Consider the following 14289-nt stretch of genomic DNA (forward strand, 5'->3'; position numbering starts at 1 on the left):
TTAGGGGAAATGCAAAGACACTCACTCTGCAGGGACTTCTGTCTGCAAGGTGGGTTGTGATCAGGGGCAGCATCCAAGGTAAGGGATCGGATTACAGTCTCACATACAAACTGAGTCCCACTCAGGTCATCTTCTGTTTCTTCCACTGAAGCATTGTTCTCAGTCTCACTCTTTACTGACCCTGTGGAATTCGAAAGAGATGAGAAACTTGTTTGCTCTTGGTGTTTAAAGTGTCAAGGAGCTTTCACTATGGTCAGTCATCACCCATGCTGATACTATGCCAAAGAATAGCTTCTATCTGAAGGGAAGGAGACTTCAAAAGATGAGATGCTACAGAAAACCCATTCACATGCTCAAATAAGATTAGTAGGGGGCAGGTGTAAAAATTGGGGGTGACAGGGAAAGGGAGGATGCAAATATTTAAAAATACTTAACCCCTTACCAGGAAGTGCTTTAGATCCTGCTCCTTCACTCTCTTCTTCTATTTGCCCCAAGCCTGGCTTCTCTATTAAAGGACTATCGTGTGGCAGAGGAGACATGCAGGGAGTCATATCTAGAAAATAAAGACAGGAGAATCATTAAGCAAGAAAAAGCAACATATCATCAACAGTCACCAGAAGCAGCTTACCAGGTGTGCTGGTTTGAAAGGAAGTATGCCCCCTAAGAAAAGCCATGTTTTAATATAAATCCCATTTCATAAAGGTAGAAAAATCTCTATTCAATACTGTATGTTTGAAACTGTAATGAGATTATCTCCCTGGATGATGTGATTTAGTCAAGAGTGGTTGTTAAACTGGATTAGGGGATGACATGTCTCCACCCATTTGAGTGGGTCTTGATTAGTTTCTGAAGTCCTATAAAAGAGGAAACATTTTGGAGAGAGAGATTCAGAGAGAGCAGAGAATGATGCAGTACCACAAAGCAGAGAGTCCACCAGCCAGCGACCTTTGGAGATAAAGAAGGAAAACGCCTCCCAGGGAGCTTCATGAAACAGGAAGCCAGGAGACAAAGCTAGCAAATGACGCCGTATTCGCCATGTGCCCTTCCAGCCGAGAGAGAAGTCCTGACTGTGTTTGCCATGTGCCATCTCACTTGAGAGAGAGAGACCCTGAACTTCATCGGCCTTCTTGAACCAAGGTATCTTTCCCTGGGTGCCTCTGATTGAACATTTCTATAGACTTGCTTTAATTGGGACATTTTCTTGGCCTTAGAACTGTAAACTTGCAACTCATTAAATTCTCCCTTTTAAAAGCCATTCCATTTCTGGTATATTGGATTCCAGCAGCTAGCAAACTAGAACACCAGGTTTCTTGCTTCCTGTAGGACTAAAATAAACCAGGTGTGCTTCAAGGCCTGTTGTAAAGAATTATTCCAGACTATTAAGTGTACAAGTATCTCAGACAGATCGACGCAGGAAGGATCATAAAGAATTACCTGGTCTGGAAGGCCATGGCCAAGACAAAGAATCATGAATGTAAAGAAATCAAGGGATATAAAACCTCTAGAGAAAAATGGAGTAGAGGGTCCCTTCATGGTGGGGAAGCTTACACAAACCTGAATTGTTGCCTCTGACAGGCAATGGGGAAAGAAGGAAAATGGACCTACAGGTGCAGTGTTAACATCACATTGTGGAAGAAATCCTTGCCATTTATTTCCTCAGAATAAAATACAATTAGAATCTCTGCTGCAGTACTTTTGTGCTGGCTAATAAGATAAGCAAGATGAATTTAGCATCAGTCTTACCCACAGGGGTGTTATGGGGCACTCTCTCCAACTCTTGGACAATATTTATATCCAACAGTTCAAAGGACAACAGGTCCTGGAAAAAAAGAGGAGCAATGTTAGGCTGCTTACAGCGCATGCTAGACTCATGTTTAGCCTTGATGGGACTTGCAGACCACTGAGCTCCACATCATCCTGGAGTCAACTGTGTTAAAATTCATGACTTATCTCAGTCAACGGAAAACAAGAAGAATTAAATGAGAACTAGATGTTCTAGTTCACAGGCAGGAAAGAGAGAAAATACAGTGGGTATGAAGGTAACGCAGATAAGGCTAAAATGCAGAGACAACAAAAGGAAACTTATTGAAAGTACAGGACTGAGTTTCCAATTCAAAGAGGAAACATTTCGTTTAGAAACACTTGTTTCCATGGGTGACCTCCACCCCCATGAATGCATCTGGGTGGATCGAGTGGGCATAATCTCTACCTTTCTGGGATATTCTTATGGCTATACCACCTTTTCTTCAATAAGACAAAAACTCTTTATCCAATGCTCTCTCTGTCCCTTGCCCCTCGAAGTGCTGAATCCTTCACCTGGGCAGTGAGAAGGTCCACAGATGGGATGTAAAGCTCCCTCTCCCTGGTAACATTTCTTATTTTTGGAGGGATACAGGTTCCTGTCCCTTCTGTCTGCTCAGTCACTTCACCAAGCTGAATTTCTTCTTTAGCCAGAAGAAAAGCTTCCTACAGAGACAAATCATTGGGAAAGAGTTTAGGCCCTCAACAAAACTCAAAAGACTGACAGTGCCTCCCCAAAAACAAAAACACCATTGCACCTCTACATTTAAAAAAAATTTGTTTTGATGTAATTGCAGAGTTACAGAAAAGTTGCAAAAATAGTAGAGGGTTCATATATTGCCCTTCACCCACCCTTCCCTAACGATAAAAGCTTGTATTAACAATAATATAATTTGGTATCTCTAAATTTATGCAATAAATACGCTAAAAGTACCCTACAAATACAGAGAAGTTGCCCAAACTGTGGCTCAAGTAACAAACAGGGCAAGATTTCATTAGTATTTAGGGAAAATATACAAGAACTATTTCAGGGGAAATCAACATTAAAGGAACAAAATTATCAGTCCAGCAGTCTGTAGGTCAGGCCAGGCAGCCTTTCATTCCCTTATGCAGCAAAAGGCCTGGCCAAGAGCATTACAAAGAGATACAAAGTATTCAGGGAAATGCTGATACACACTACAACACAGACAGACCTTGAAAGCACTTTGGTGAGTAAAATAAATCAAACAGAAAAGGACAAATTTAATTATTCCATTGATACGAAATATCTTGAATAAGCAAATTCAGAGACAGAATGTTGATCGGGGGTACCAGGGGTTGGGAGGTGGGCAGGTGGGGTGGGGAGGAGAATGTGGAGTTACTGCTTAAAGGGTACTGAGCTTCTGTTTGGGGTGATGGAAAAGTTGTGGTAGTGGATGGTGATGATAGTAAGTGCAACACTGTGAATGTAATTACCACTGGATTGTACACCATGTTACCGCAATAAAACAAAACAAGACTCATAGGGCGGGCCACCGTGCCTTAGCAGGCAAGAATACTTGCCTGCCATGCCCAGAGGACCTGGGTTTGATTCCCAGTGCCTGCCCATGTAAAATAAAAAGACTCATAGTTAGGAGTAGTAGGAGAACTGACAGGTATGGAGGCTATGGCTGGAGAGAAGGAATGAGGGATTAAAAACAAAAAAACAAAAAAATCCATACAGGTACTGCCTGCACCAGGGTCCTAAGGACACTCAAACAAAACCCCCACGAACTGCCCAAATGTCAGCATATAAATGTGTTGGTGGTAGGAGGAAAAGCTAACCTTTCATAATTTCTAGAAGAATGACCACTTGTGAATTAACTATATTCATTTTAGACACTTCTAACTTTGAGTAAAAACACTGGAATATTGAACCATAGTCTGTCAATGCTCACCTCTTGCTGACAAGTGAGGTCATCAGCTTTGTTGGATCTGATCACTTCCTCTTCATTGTTATGAGGGTTCTCCGTGGTGGGAAAAGAATCTACTATGATACTGCACCAGACCCGAGGCCCAAACTGTTGGCCTTTATGAGAAAGACGCCAATGGGAAGTATATGTTCCCTCTAAGGCTGGGGCAATGAACTCCACAGACACAACTCCCACATGGCCAGCCTTCAGGCAAGGAACCAAAACATCCTTCCTTTCTGTAGAAGCTAAGGTCAGGTTTCCCCACATGAACTTGAGCTGAAAAGAAGAGTGACAAGAGACAGAAAGTTTGTTAATGACTACTCTGCCACTTCAAAGCACATCATCTTCACATTTTATGGGTCAAAATACCTTTGTATCTGCACTCCACTTTACATTTCCTGTATTTTTCATTCTCCAGTGTTTGATAAACTTCGTTCCTGGCTGAAGGTGAGTTCCATCAGGCAAATTTTCATCCACAAATGCGGCACTGAGGGTTGGCATAACTGGGGCACAGGGCTGCAAAGGGAGCCTGAACAGAAATTCAGATGCTTAATTCCTTGCTGTTGGGTGTGATGGCATGTGAATATTTAACACTGGGGCCTGAGAGCCTAACTGTGATGATTCTTACGGATGGACTAATGTATTTGCCATAAAAATAATACTAACAAAAAATTTAAAAAGAGATGATAGGGTGGGCCATGGTGGCTCAGTGGCAGAATTCTCGCCTGCCATGCTGGAGATCCAAGTTCGATTGCCGGTGTCTGCCATGCAATAAAAAAAAGAGATGATAGATCTGACTCCTGCTTAAAAGGCATGGCAAGGATAATTAAAAGGATCTATAAATTGAACGACGGAATCAGACTCTCTCACTTCAAATACAGACTGCCTCCTGTGAAGAGAAGTCACAACACCTCCATTTCTGAACTCTGCTGCTTTTTATCTTTTGAACAAAGCAAGTGTCAAAAAGAATTGATAAGGATGGATCGTATGGTGGGTGAATAAAATTTTTTTTTTTTTTTTTAAAGTACTACTATGCCACCCTTTAATAAAGCTAGGATCAGAGAATGGGAAGTTTTACAGTTTGAGTGTTAGGGGCTGCTGTAAAAAAGACAAGTTGACTGAAATTTAGTTTTAGAGAGCTGGACCTAAAGTCTGGGTTCCCACCGTGGAGGTGAGCTTACATCAGGGTGTTAGACTGCAGCAAGCTCTCGGGTCGGCCCGAAGGAGACTTGGGGCTCTGGAGTCCATGGATAGAATTCCACAGATGAATCTTCCTGTGGAGTTTAAGCTGCTTTTTAAGTTCCTTGACCTCTGCTTTACGCTGTTTCTTCTCAGCTCTCAACCTTTGTTTTTCTGCTTTAAGAAAGTTTTTGTCAACCTGTTTCTGGAGCCTGTGAGATAGTAAATGAAAGTCTTAAAAAAAAAAACCCTCACAAACACATCTTGTATTTTGAACCACCTGCCACCTCCATCAGTGTTAGCTTTTAATTTAGTTTCTTAATTTCTGTCTATAGTTATAATTTTCACTTCATTAGCTTGGGATTATTGTCTACATTATTGTACACTAGTTGAAAATGAGCAGGAATTAAACAGACTATCTTAAGTTCTATGATTCACACTCTGTCACCAGCTCTAAGAAACCAATGTACATGGTTTTACCTGACTTGTTCCAGAGCAGCAGGAAGTCGGGGAGCAGAGAATTTTGAGTGAGAGAACGGTTCAGAAGAACTCACAACTGGTCTCCGCAACTTCAGCAGAACGTGATTAGAGTCATGGGTATATGGCCCTGCTTCACAATCTTCACAGATGTTGTAGGATGGGCATAGACTGTGGGGAAAAGAATGGCACAGTGGGAAGTATCTGAGGTGGGGAGAGAGGAGACCAGACTTCTGTATTTTCTCTATTACCAGCTAGCTAGTAACCTAAGCCTGTCATCGACCATACATGTCTCAATTTTCCTCTTTAATAAAATGAGGATAATAACACTTAATTTATACTGATTTCAAAGGGCAATCTATAGGATGAAGTAAGATATGAAAGCATATATAACAGGGAGATGATCCTTGGTAATCTAATTTTGTTCTGGGGAACAGAATTTTGTCTGACTCTGTTAATCGAAATATATATATATGATCTATATATAGATAGATATAGATATTTGATTAGATATAATCATCAAATTGATATATAGATATAGATATATATATATTTAATCTCTCTCTATATATAGACACATATACATATCTACCTAAATGCAACAATCTGATTACATACTCCTAAATCCTAAAACATGTGGGTGAAGAGTAGTTTACATTTCCAACCTACAGCTACTATGCCTAAAGTCAGAAACCAAGTACACTCAATTTCCATTTACCTGCCCAGAATGCCAGAAAGCTAGGAAGGTCATTTCTCTAAAGACTACCAATAGATAGGTATTCCCAAGGTACTGTTTACCTGCACTGGTAGCGCACACCAATGATCCTTCTTTGGCAGTGGCTGCAAGCAATATGCCAGTTGAACTGGTTTTCTGGCAAAAACACTGTTTCACCTGAAACAGGCATTGAGATTTCCGAGGGACAGGAACCCAAGGGTGGGCTCTCTCGGAGGACAAGCTTCTCATGTAATTTCTGTTCAAGCTTCTCAACCGTTTCTTTAACCACTTGCTCTCTGAACTAGATACAGAGCAGATTGTGGGAAAAACTCAATTGCAATAATGGAAAAGGTATGAAGATACGAAACAGTCCTGAAACCTCAGTCTCTAGTATAACATAAAAACATATAAATAGCTAACAGCTACTGAATGAATGGACAAAAACAGCAAAATAATGTCTACTTCTTCCACAGCCAAGATAGTTCAAATACTTTTTTAAAAATCAAAATAATCGCTTTATTGATATATAATTCACATATCATACAATTCACCCATTTAAAGCGTACATTTCAATGTTAGTATACCCAGAATAGTGCAACGATCATAAAAAATCAATTTCAGAACATTTTCATCACCCCTAAAAGAAACCCTGAATCCACCAGTAGTCATTTGTCACAAAGAAATGCATTTGATGAGCATACTTCTAAATTTTTCCTTCTCTAACCTAGATATCTGTCCCTCTCCCTTAAATCTTTAGAATTAAACTACCTCTTTTCTGGGTATCTCAATGCAAAAGTTAAAGCTTTCTTGACTGGAACTGCACTAGTCTGGAAATTCTGAGCTTCTGTTCTGCATTCGCCTGCACCAGAGACAGCACCCATCTGGGCTTGGCTTTCTAGTCTTCCATATTCCAACTGTGCCAATATTGCTGCCAAAATCCAAGCCAGAGAGAACACTCACTGTCTCCAAGTAGTTTGTGAACCAGTCTGGGGGTTTGACTTGAAGTTGGTCTGCTTTTCTTGGAGCAAGTGGAAAGTGCTGCAAAAAACACAATCTAAGATCTCAGAGGTTACTTTTTCTTTTCTTTTTTTTTTTTTAATTTATTTATTAATTTAAAAAATTTAACAAACTTTTTCTTTCTTTTTAAATAATTTTCCTGCAACATTTTACTTTGAGGTTGCTTTTGTAAAACAATAAAAACATATGGTTAAAAAAATAGTATGAAAGAGAATAAAAGGAAAACAAAGTCCCTATCCCACCTTCTCAACCCCTCCCCAGAAGTAACCACTGTTAACCAGTTTCAATTAGTCAGAGATGGGAGGCATCAAAAGAGCCCCCAAATCATTGATGAATGCCTCAAATCTTAGACCAAAGGCAATGTGACATAGGCAAGAAAAAGTGTAGACACATCCACTCCCTTCATACCCTGAGTGCAGGTTCCTCTGGGGTTCTCACGTCTGATCCCAAGACTCTCACCAGTGAAGAGTAATGTGCAAGTGGCTTCTTCCCTGCCTTGGCAGCCTGTAGTTTTTCTGATACAATTGGGGGTAGGGCTTCATTGACAACATGGTATCCTTCATAAACTTGCATCTGCAGTTGGTTTCCCTGTTTAACTGCCATCTGAAGCATAGATTATGAAATAAAAACATAGTGGGACTGCTCTTTCACAAATGGAATTTCAAAAACATCCAAATAGAAGAGTACAGTCAATTATGCTGAAAATATCAGGATTTGTGTTTCTTTTATTAAATAAAAACTATATACAACGTTAATTCTCAGACTGCTGTTTCCATACAAAGACATTAGTTAGGAATGGTTTTGTTACTAAAGCCAAGGAAAAAGTGGATTCTTTGTGTAGTAATTAATTAGATGAGATGTTTTCACTAACTGGGTGTTACTTTTCTTTTAATTGATTTATATTAACTCCATCTATGGACTCTAATTACAAGTTTCTAAAAAAATCATCTCACACTAAGAACTGAGAAACTTAAAACTATGTCCTATAATTGCTTACTTTTCCACTAAAAATAGTATTTTGGAAAACATGCTTAAGTGAGCACCTCTTTTTGAAGAGCATCTTCCTAAAAATCCTATTTTGTACTTCAAGGAGCATTTGGGGCTCCATGAAGGTACCAAGTTGACGGAGTTCTGGCTTCCCCCGTTGTCAACAAGAACTTCTCTTCTTTGATCTATTTTTATTCATTAGACTTCCTACTCCACTTAAAAAAAAAACATGCCATGGTCAAAAAGTTTGAAAACTATTATTCTAGATCAAGGGTCAACACACTTTTTTTTTTAAAAGACAAAAGAGTAAATATTTTAGGATTATGGGCCCTATGGTTTCTGTCACAACTACTTAACTCTGCCGTTTTGGAGCACAAAAGCAGCCACAGAAAATATATAAATGAATGGGCATGGCTATGTTCCAATAAAATTATTTATAAAGCAGGTAGCCAGCTTACAGTTTGCTGGCCCCTGTTCCAGACCATAAACCACCAAAAAGTTTTAGTAAAATGTTTGGGAGCATTTGAGGAAAAAATGGCTCAAGAAACGACTGAAATGAAATGTATCAAAATATATAAAGGGGATCTTAAGCACTATATAGTACCGAACATGAAAATGTACATAAAGTTTTGCTTCTTGGGGTAAGACAGGTGTACATCAACTCTCAACTCCTGAGGAGCTTCCTGGCTGGATCAGGCGAGCTAACAGTGGTTTTTGGAAAGGAAGAAGAGCCATCAAGACCACAGAAGACCTTTTATAGTCTTCTGTAGCCTCTGAGAATACCAAGAAGAGTTGGAAAAGAATATTGGCATACAGGGGACGAGCATATTAGAATAGCTTAAAAATAGAGAGGAAACAGGAAGACAATAGGAAAACTACAACAGAGGGAAATAGAAACAAGGAATTAAGAACAGAGATGGGTATCCCAACAATGGGAAACTGAAGAAGGTCTGAATGACCAAATAAGAGTCTAGCTGTCAAATAAGGATTTCTAAGTAAAACCCAGGAAGACACTGGCTATACCTGTTGAAACAAATGGCACCTAGGATAGGAGTTTTGACCAGAAGCCAGAAAGTATACACCCAACTCCCAATTAGAAAAAAATCTAGTTTTTCTCTCACTACACCAAAATTAATTATGGAAAATAGCTCAGTCTTAGACTGGAAGTTCATAAAGGATAGTCAAACCTTATAGAAAAACCTTAACTGCAAAGGTGGTAATAAAAGGAGACTGGTACACCAGGAAAAAGTGACCTCAAGGAATACCATAATTCATCACTGACTTAAACAAGAGATTGTATGCAGCTGTATGGGCTTATACCTTAAATCCTCTCACTTTATATTGTAACATTCAGATAATACCTCAGTTTACCACATACTATTCCATAGGGGACAGGTGACAAAAGGAGATGAAAAATGTGAACCAGAAAACATCTTTTCAGAGAGCTCTTTGTATTTTCAAATGTTTGGATGATGCCATCAAAACCAGCAATGAGAAGGAAAAAAAAAGAACTCAACCTTTTGCTGAGTATTATGTTCTACTCATCAGTTTCCCTAAACATAGGTTTCACTGTGTCTATATTCATTAGTTTCTACCCATGGCTAACGGAATTCAGGTTCATATCTGGTCATTATTTTAAAAATTATTTGGAAAATGAGTCAAAATAATCATTACCTTCAGGGCTTCTTCATATTCTCCTAAAAGGACAAAAAACGCATACTGTGATATTTCCCCATCAGCCAAAAAATTCTAGTAAGCACAGACAACCCTGACTTTTAAGAATTATTAACTTACAATCCTTATATGTGAATAGCTACTACCTTTTGTTAACAAATGCCTGTCTCACCCCACTCTAAAAAGAAGCTATCATAGGTAGTTCTCCCGCTTAAATCCTTCTCTCTTTGCTATTGGAGCCCTTGAGTTATGAAACCTCAACCTAGTTTCTTCATACAAGGCTTAGTGAAGCTGAAGGCTCAAGAACGTTCATGGACAGTGTTAATACTATCATTCCAACTGGTTAAAATAAAATTTTTAAGGATAGCCTGGGAGCCTTATCTTCATTTATAACACTGTTCCTGTGGGAAAATGCACTCCATGCTCCAAACAACCATCAATGGATGGAGTACTACTTGTTTATAAGTTGACCAGGATAACAAGTTATATGTGTCAAAGTGAGATGCATATTATTTCCAGAGGATCAGCATCTTAAATATAAAATACCTCTAAAATATAAAAAGTTGTCCTTAGGAACCACTTAAAGGCACCCTCCTATATATAAAAAACTGATATATAATAAAAATTTCCCATATAGTTTGCTCATGGATGAATGAATACAAATGTCAATTTACTGTATATCAAATTCTATTATAAAATGAATATTGCTACAAGGTTTGTGTATAAATGGAAATGCATAAGCCCATGGACAGATAAGGCATTAAAAAAAAATTAATTTAACAAGATGTTTATTTTAAATCAGTATATTTTATTTCTTAAAACCAGTATATTTTAAATATTCTAATTTTAACATGTAATCAATATGAAAATATTAATGAGATACTTTATTTTTTATACTAATTCTTTGTATTCTTTACTTACAGCACATTTTTTTTTAAATTTTTATTCATAAAACAACGTACAAGCACATACATTCTTAACACACAAACACTCTATACATGGTATACAATCAATGGCTCACACTGTCATTACATAGTTGTATATTCATCACCATAATCATTTTTTAGAACATTTGCATCACTCCAGAAAAAAGAAATAAAAAGAAAAAAGAAAAAACTAATACATACCAGACCCCTTATCCCTCCCGCTCACTGACTACTAGTATTTGCCAGATAAGGCTTTTTAAATAAAGGTGAACAGGTTCTTTCAGTGACTTACCTTGACTGTTGATAGATACCTATAAAAGGCAAAAAACAACAGTGAATTATAAGCAGCTCCTCAACTGAAGACTTCTGCTACTAAGACCAACCTCAGAGGACAGATGTAAAATCACAGATCAGAGCTTCAGCTTGTCCAGTACTACAAGTTAGTTGTGAATAATAATTTTATTGCTTAACTACTGTGTTCTCCTTTTTTCAGGTACATTAAGCAGAATTAGAATGGTTAGGAGCTGGTGCTCTGGAGTCAAAGAGTATGGCTTGCTCCTTTAGCCCACTATTTCCAAGCTACGTGCCTTCGAAAAGTTACCTAACCTCTCCATGCTTCAGTTTCCTCAAGGGTAAAAGAGAGAGAATAATGTACCTAATACATAGTGTTTTTGCTAGCCAGACACACTGTAACCATTCAATAAGGATTAGCCACTTCATTTTTATTATTACAAACTAAATGGTAGTTTGTGTAATATTTGAATTCATCTCTCAGATTTTCTTCTTCAATTGCTGCTTCCCTATTTTTCAACTTAATCCCTTCTCAGTGCCACAACTCTGCTAAGAACATGCAATTATCAAACGTATGTGAGATAAAATGCTGTGCTAAATTCATTTGAGCCGCACATCCCTCTTGAGACGATTCCTATTCTGGCTCCCACTCATAGATACCACATGTACTTTACCTCTTCATTTTCCTCATCCAGGTATTTTATTTGAATAGTGTTCAGATCAAATGAAACTTTTACCTGCAAATGAAATACAAACATCATGTGACCAAGACATTAAAACCACAAGTTGAAAGAGAAACCCAGAAGTCATTAAGAGAAAGATAGGGCATATTTCACTACATAAAAATTAAATATACAGAAAATTCATTAAATTAGAATGCCTAACAAATATGAAAAGATGTTCAACCTTACTGGTAGTCAGAACAATGCAAATTAAAGCAACAAGATGCCATCTCATTGGAAGGACAAAGTTTTTTTAAAAGTCCCAACATCCAGTGCTGTCAAGAATTCAGGGACTATCATGCATTTCTGAGTTGTTACAATTGTACTGCAAAGCAATCTGGCAATAGCTATTAAAATTTAAAATCATATACCTTGTGACTCATTAATCTCACTTTTGGGAAATCTATCCTACAGAAGGATACATAAGGTTATATTTATAAAGGGCACTCCCCTGCAGTTTATTTTGTAGTAGCAAAAAAACAAAAACCAAAAAAACCTGGAAATAATCCATCTATTTACAGCCATTTACAGTATACCTTTAAAAAGAATGGGCTTTGATCTTTATCTGTTGATTCACAATTATGTCTATAATAAACTGTTGAATGTGAAAAGCAAGCTACAGAATGTTTATAGTATGATCTTAGTATGATGTGTGCATGAAGATGAAAATGTAGGCGATTAACCCTAGTTAGCCAAAAGAGGTGGGAATGGAGGGAAAGAGGGATGGAGGAATATTAACCTTTTCTTATATTTAACTACCAGAAAGGAAAAAAAAAAGGTAACTGTGTTTGATTTTCAGATTATTTGAAAACACGATTCAATTTTTTTCTGGATAGTCATATATCTAGGACAGTAAAAACAGCTATTTGCTGGATGATAGAGAACTAGACCAGACTATCTTTTAGGATCTGTTCCAGTTCTTTTCACATATACCCAGGTTAAAATGGTTTTACCAAAGGGTTTCACGAGTTAAACACAGTCATACAGGAAATAAAACATCTACCATGGCAACCCAAACAAAAACAAATAAGTACAAAGGAAAAACCAAAAGGAGGAAAAGCATTAATAAAAAGGAATAGATGAACTGCTGTCTAAGCGTCTATGGGAGTTTTTCTGCCCTTCTTTGAGATACTCAACCTCTGGCCTAGCAATAAAAGCAATCGATTGGCTCTTGCAAAACACAGGTTAGAATCCTAACAGTTCACAAACAACAGGAACATATCTGTTTTGAGGCAGGAGAATACTCCCCTGTGCCAGGTGAGAGTGGGGCCCACCCCAATTCATTCCTCAGACAGGTTTTCTAAATCCTATCTCACTTAAAAAAAATAAGTGAGATTTCTTCCCATATTTAAACTCTTCAAAAGGAACTTGGGTGTAGGTTTTCTTTATTTGGTCACATTTCCTATACGAACATTGAATTACTATCAAAAAAAATTTTCCAAAAGGCCCAGAAATGGTAAATATGACAAACCCTACAGCTACGAAACAACGCAGGGAAAAATCACCTTTAGAAAAAAATATCTATACTTAAATGAGAGAGAAACAAAACAATGTATCACTCACCATAGCCTCAACATCAGCCCAAGTTGTATTTTCTGGATCTGAAACCAGAAAACTTTGAGTTTCATTTTTAAAAGTGACGTTTAGAGTAACTTGCAGTTCCATGCTGTAGGGCTAGAGTTGAGAGGAGGTATGAGAGAGAGAAAAACACGTTAGAAAAGGTTCCATAAATTGCATAAACGTTCAGTCCTTCAACAAATACTACAGCAGGGAACAGGATAGATGATTGCTCTTAAGTAACTTGCAATATAATAGATAATTTAAAACAAATCTCACTATTAAATGAAAATTGTCCTAAGAAATGAAGATAGTGTTAAATTCTGCTATTTATTCTTAGTTACTAGGAACCTCCATATTAAAAATATTTTTGTCTGCTGAAAGCATTTAAATTATGTTCCCATCTATGGAAATCAACTAATAATGAGTAATTAACTAAACAAACACCTATTGAATATTTGCTAGTAGCAGGAGACACCAAGATGAACAAGACAGATGCCTACAGGGAATGTACAACCTCTGACTTGAAAGTTACAGTTTACATTTTTCTTGGAGAAGCAGCCTCTTCCTAAACTGAGCAACTTAAAATGTTAGATCAATTTTTAACAATTTAGAGGCCAAAACACTATCCAAGAAACTACAAAGGCATAGCATTCAATACTCTTGATCTAGTTTCATGTTTTTGAGTCCCTGTTTTTATCATGGGAAATTTCAAACACACACAAAAGTAAAAAGCAATGAACAGCTAGCTCCAACAATCAACTCAAGGTTACCTTCATATCCACATGCCCCATTTCAACCTCACCAATACTGGATTCCTCATAGTTAGCTAATGTTTTAACCACACTATATTGGTCTAACTAACAAGAAAAAAAAAAACAACAAAAAAACCCAGCTACGTATCATGGGAAATCTCAAATCTATCTATCTACAATATAATAAACCCTCATAGTCCCATCATCCTACTTTTACAATTATCAATTTACAGCCAAATCTTTTTACATCAATATGCC

At 37.6% G+C, this 14289-nt stretch overlaps 1 protein-coding gene across 5 annotated transcripts in view; it reads right to left on the bottom strand.

Annotated features, from left to right (window-relative positions):
* Positions 1–14289, bottom strand: part of NBR1 (NBR1 autophagy cargo receptor) — a 28520-nt gene that overhangs the window by 11398 nt on the left and 2833 nt on the right. For 3 of the 5 annotated variants that reach the window (XM_077164262.1, XM_077164261.1, XM_077164265.1), the window contains exons 2-16: positions 13283–13393; positions 11672–11734; positions 10999–11017; positions 9781–9803; positions 7528–7722; positions 7063–7140; positions 6186–6403; positions 5391–5558; positions 4913–5122; positions 4101–4260; positions 3717–4007; positions 2317–2466; positions 1744–1819; positions 443–553; positions 26–181 (exon numbers count right to left, since the gene is read on the bottom strand). In XM_077164262.1, the coding sequence (XP_077020377.1) occupies positions 26–181; positions 443–553; positions 1744–1819; positions 2317–2466; positions 3717–4007; positions 4101–4260; positions 4913–5122; positions 5391–5558; positions 6186–6403; positions 7063–7140; positions 7528–7722; positions 9781–9803; positions 10999–11017; positions 11672–11734; positions 13283–13384 (2020 nt within the window). In that variant the 5' untranslated portion in view covers positions 13385–13393. The remainder of the gene's footprint in view (positions 1–25; positions 182–442; positions 554–1743; positions 1820–2316; positions 2467–3716; positions 4008–4100; positions 4261–4912; positions 5123–5390; positions 5559–6185; positions 6404–7062; positions 7141–7527; positions 7723–9780; positions 9804–10998; positions 11018–11671; positions 11735–13282; positions 13394–14289) is intronic. The other 2 variants (XM_077164263.1, XM_077164264.1) reach the window with 2 other exon arrangements.

This window comes from Tamandua tetradactyla, chromosome 6, assembly GCF_023851605.1.
Source record: "Tamandua tetradactyla isolate mTamTet1 chromosome 6, mTamTet1.pri, whole genome shotgun sequence".
In the NCBI taxonomy this organism is placed as follows: Eukaryota; Metazoa; Chordata; class Mammalia; order Pilosa; family Myrmecophagidae; genus Tamandua; species Tamandua tetradactyla.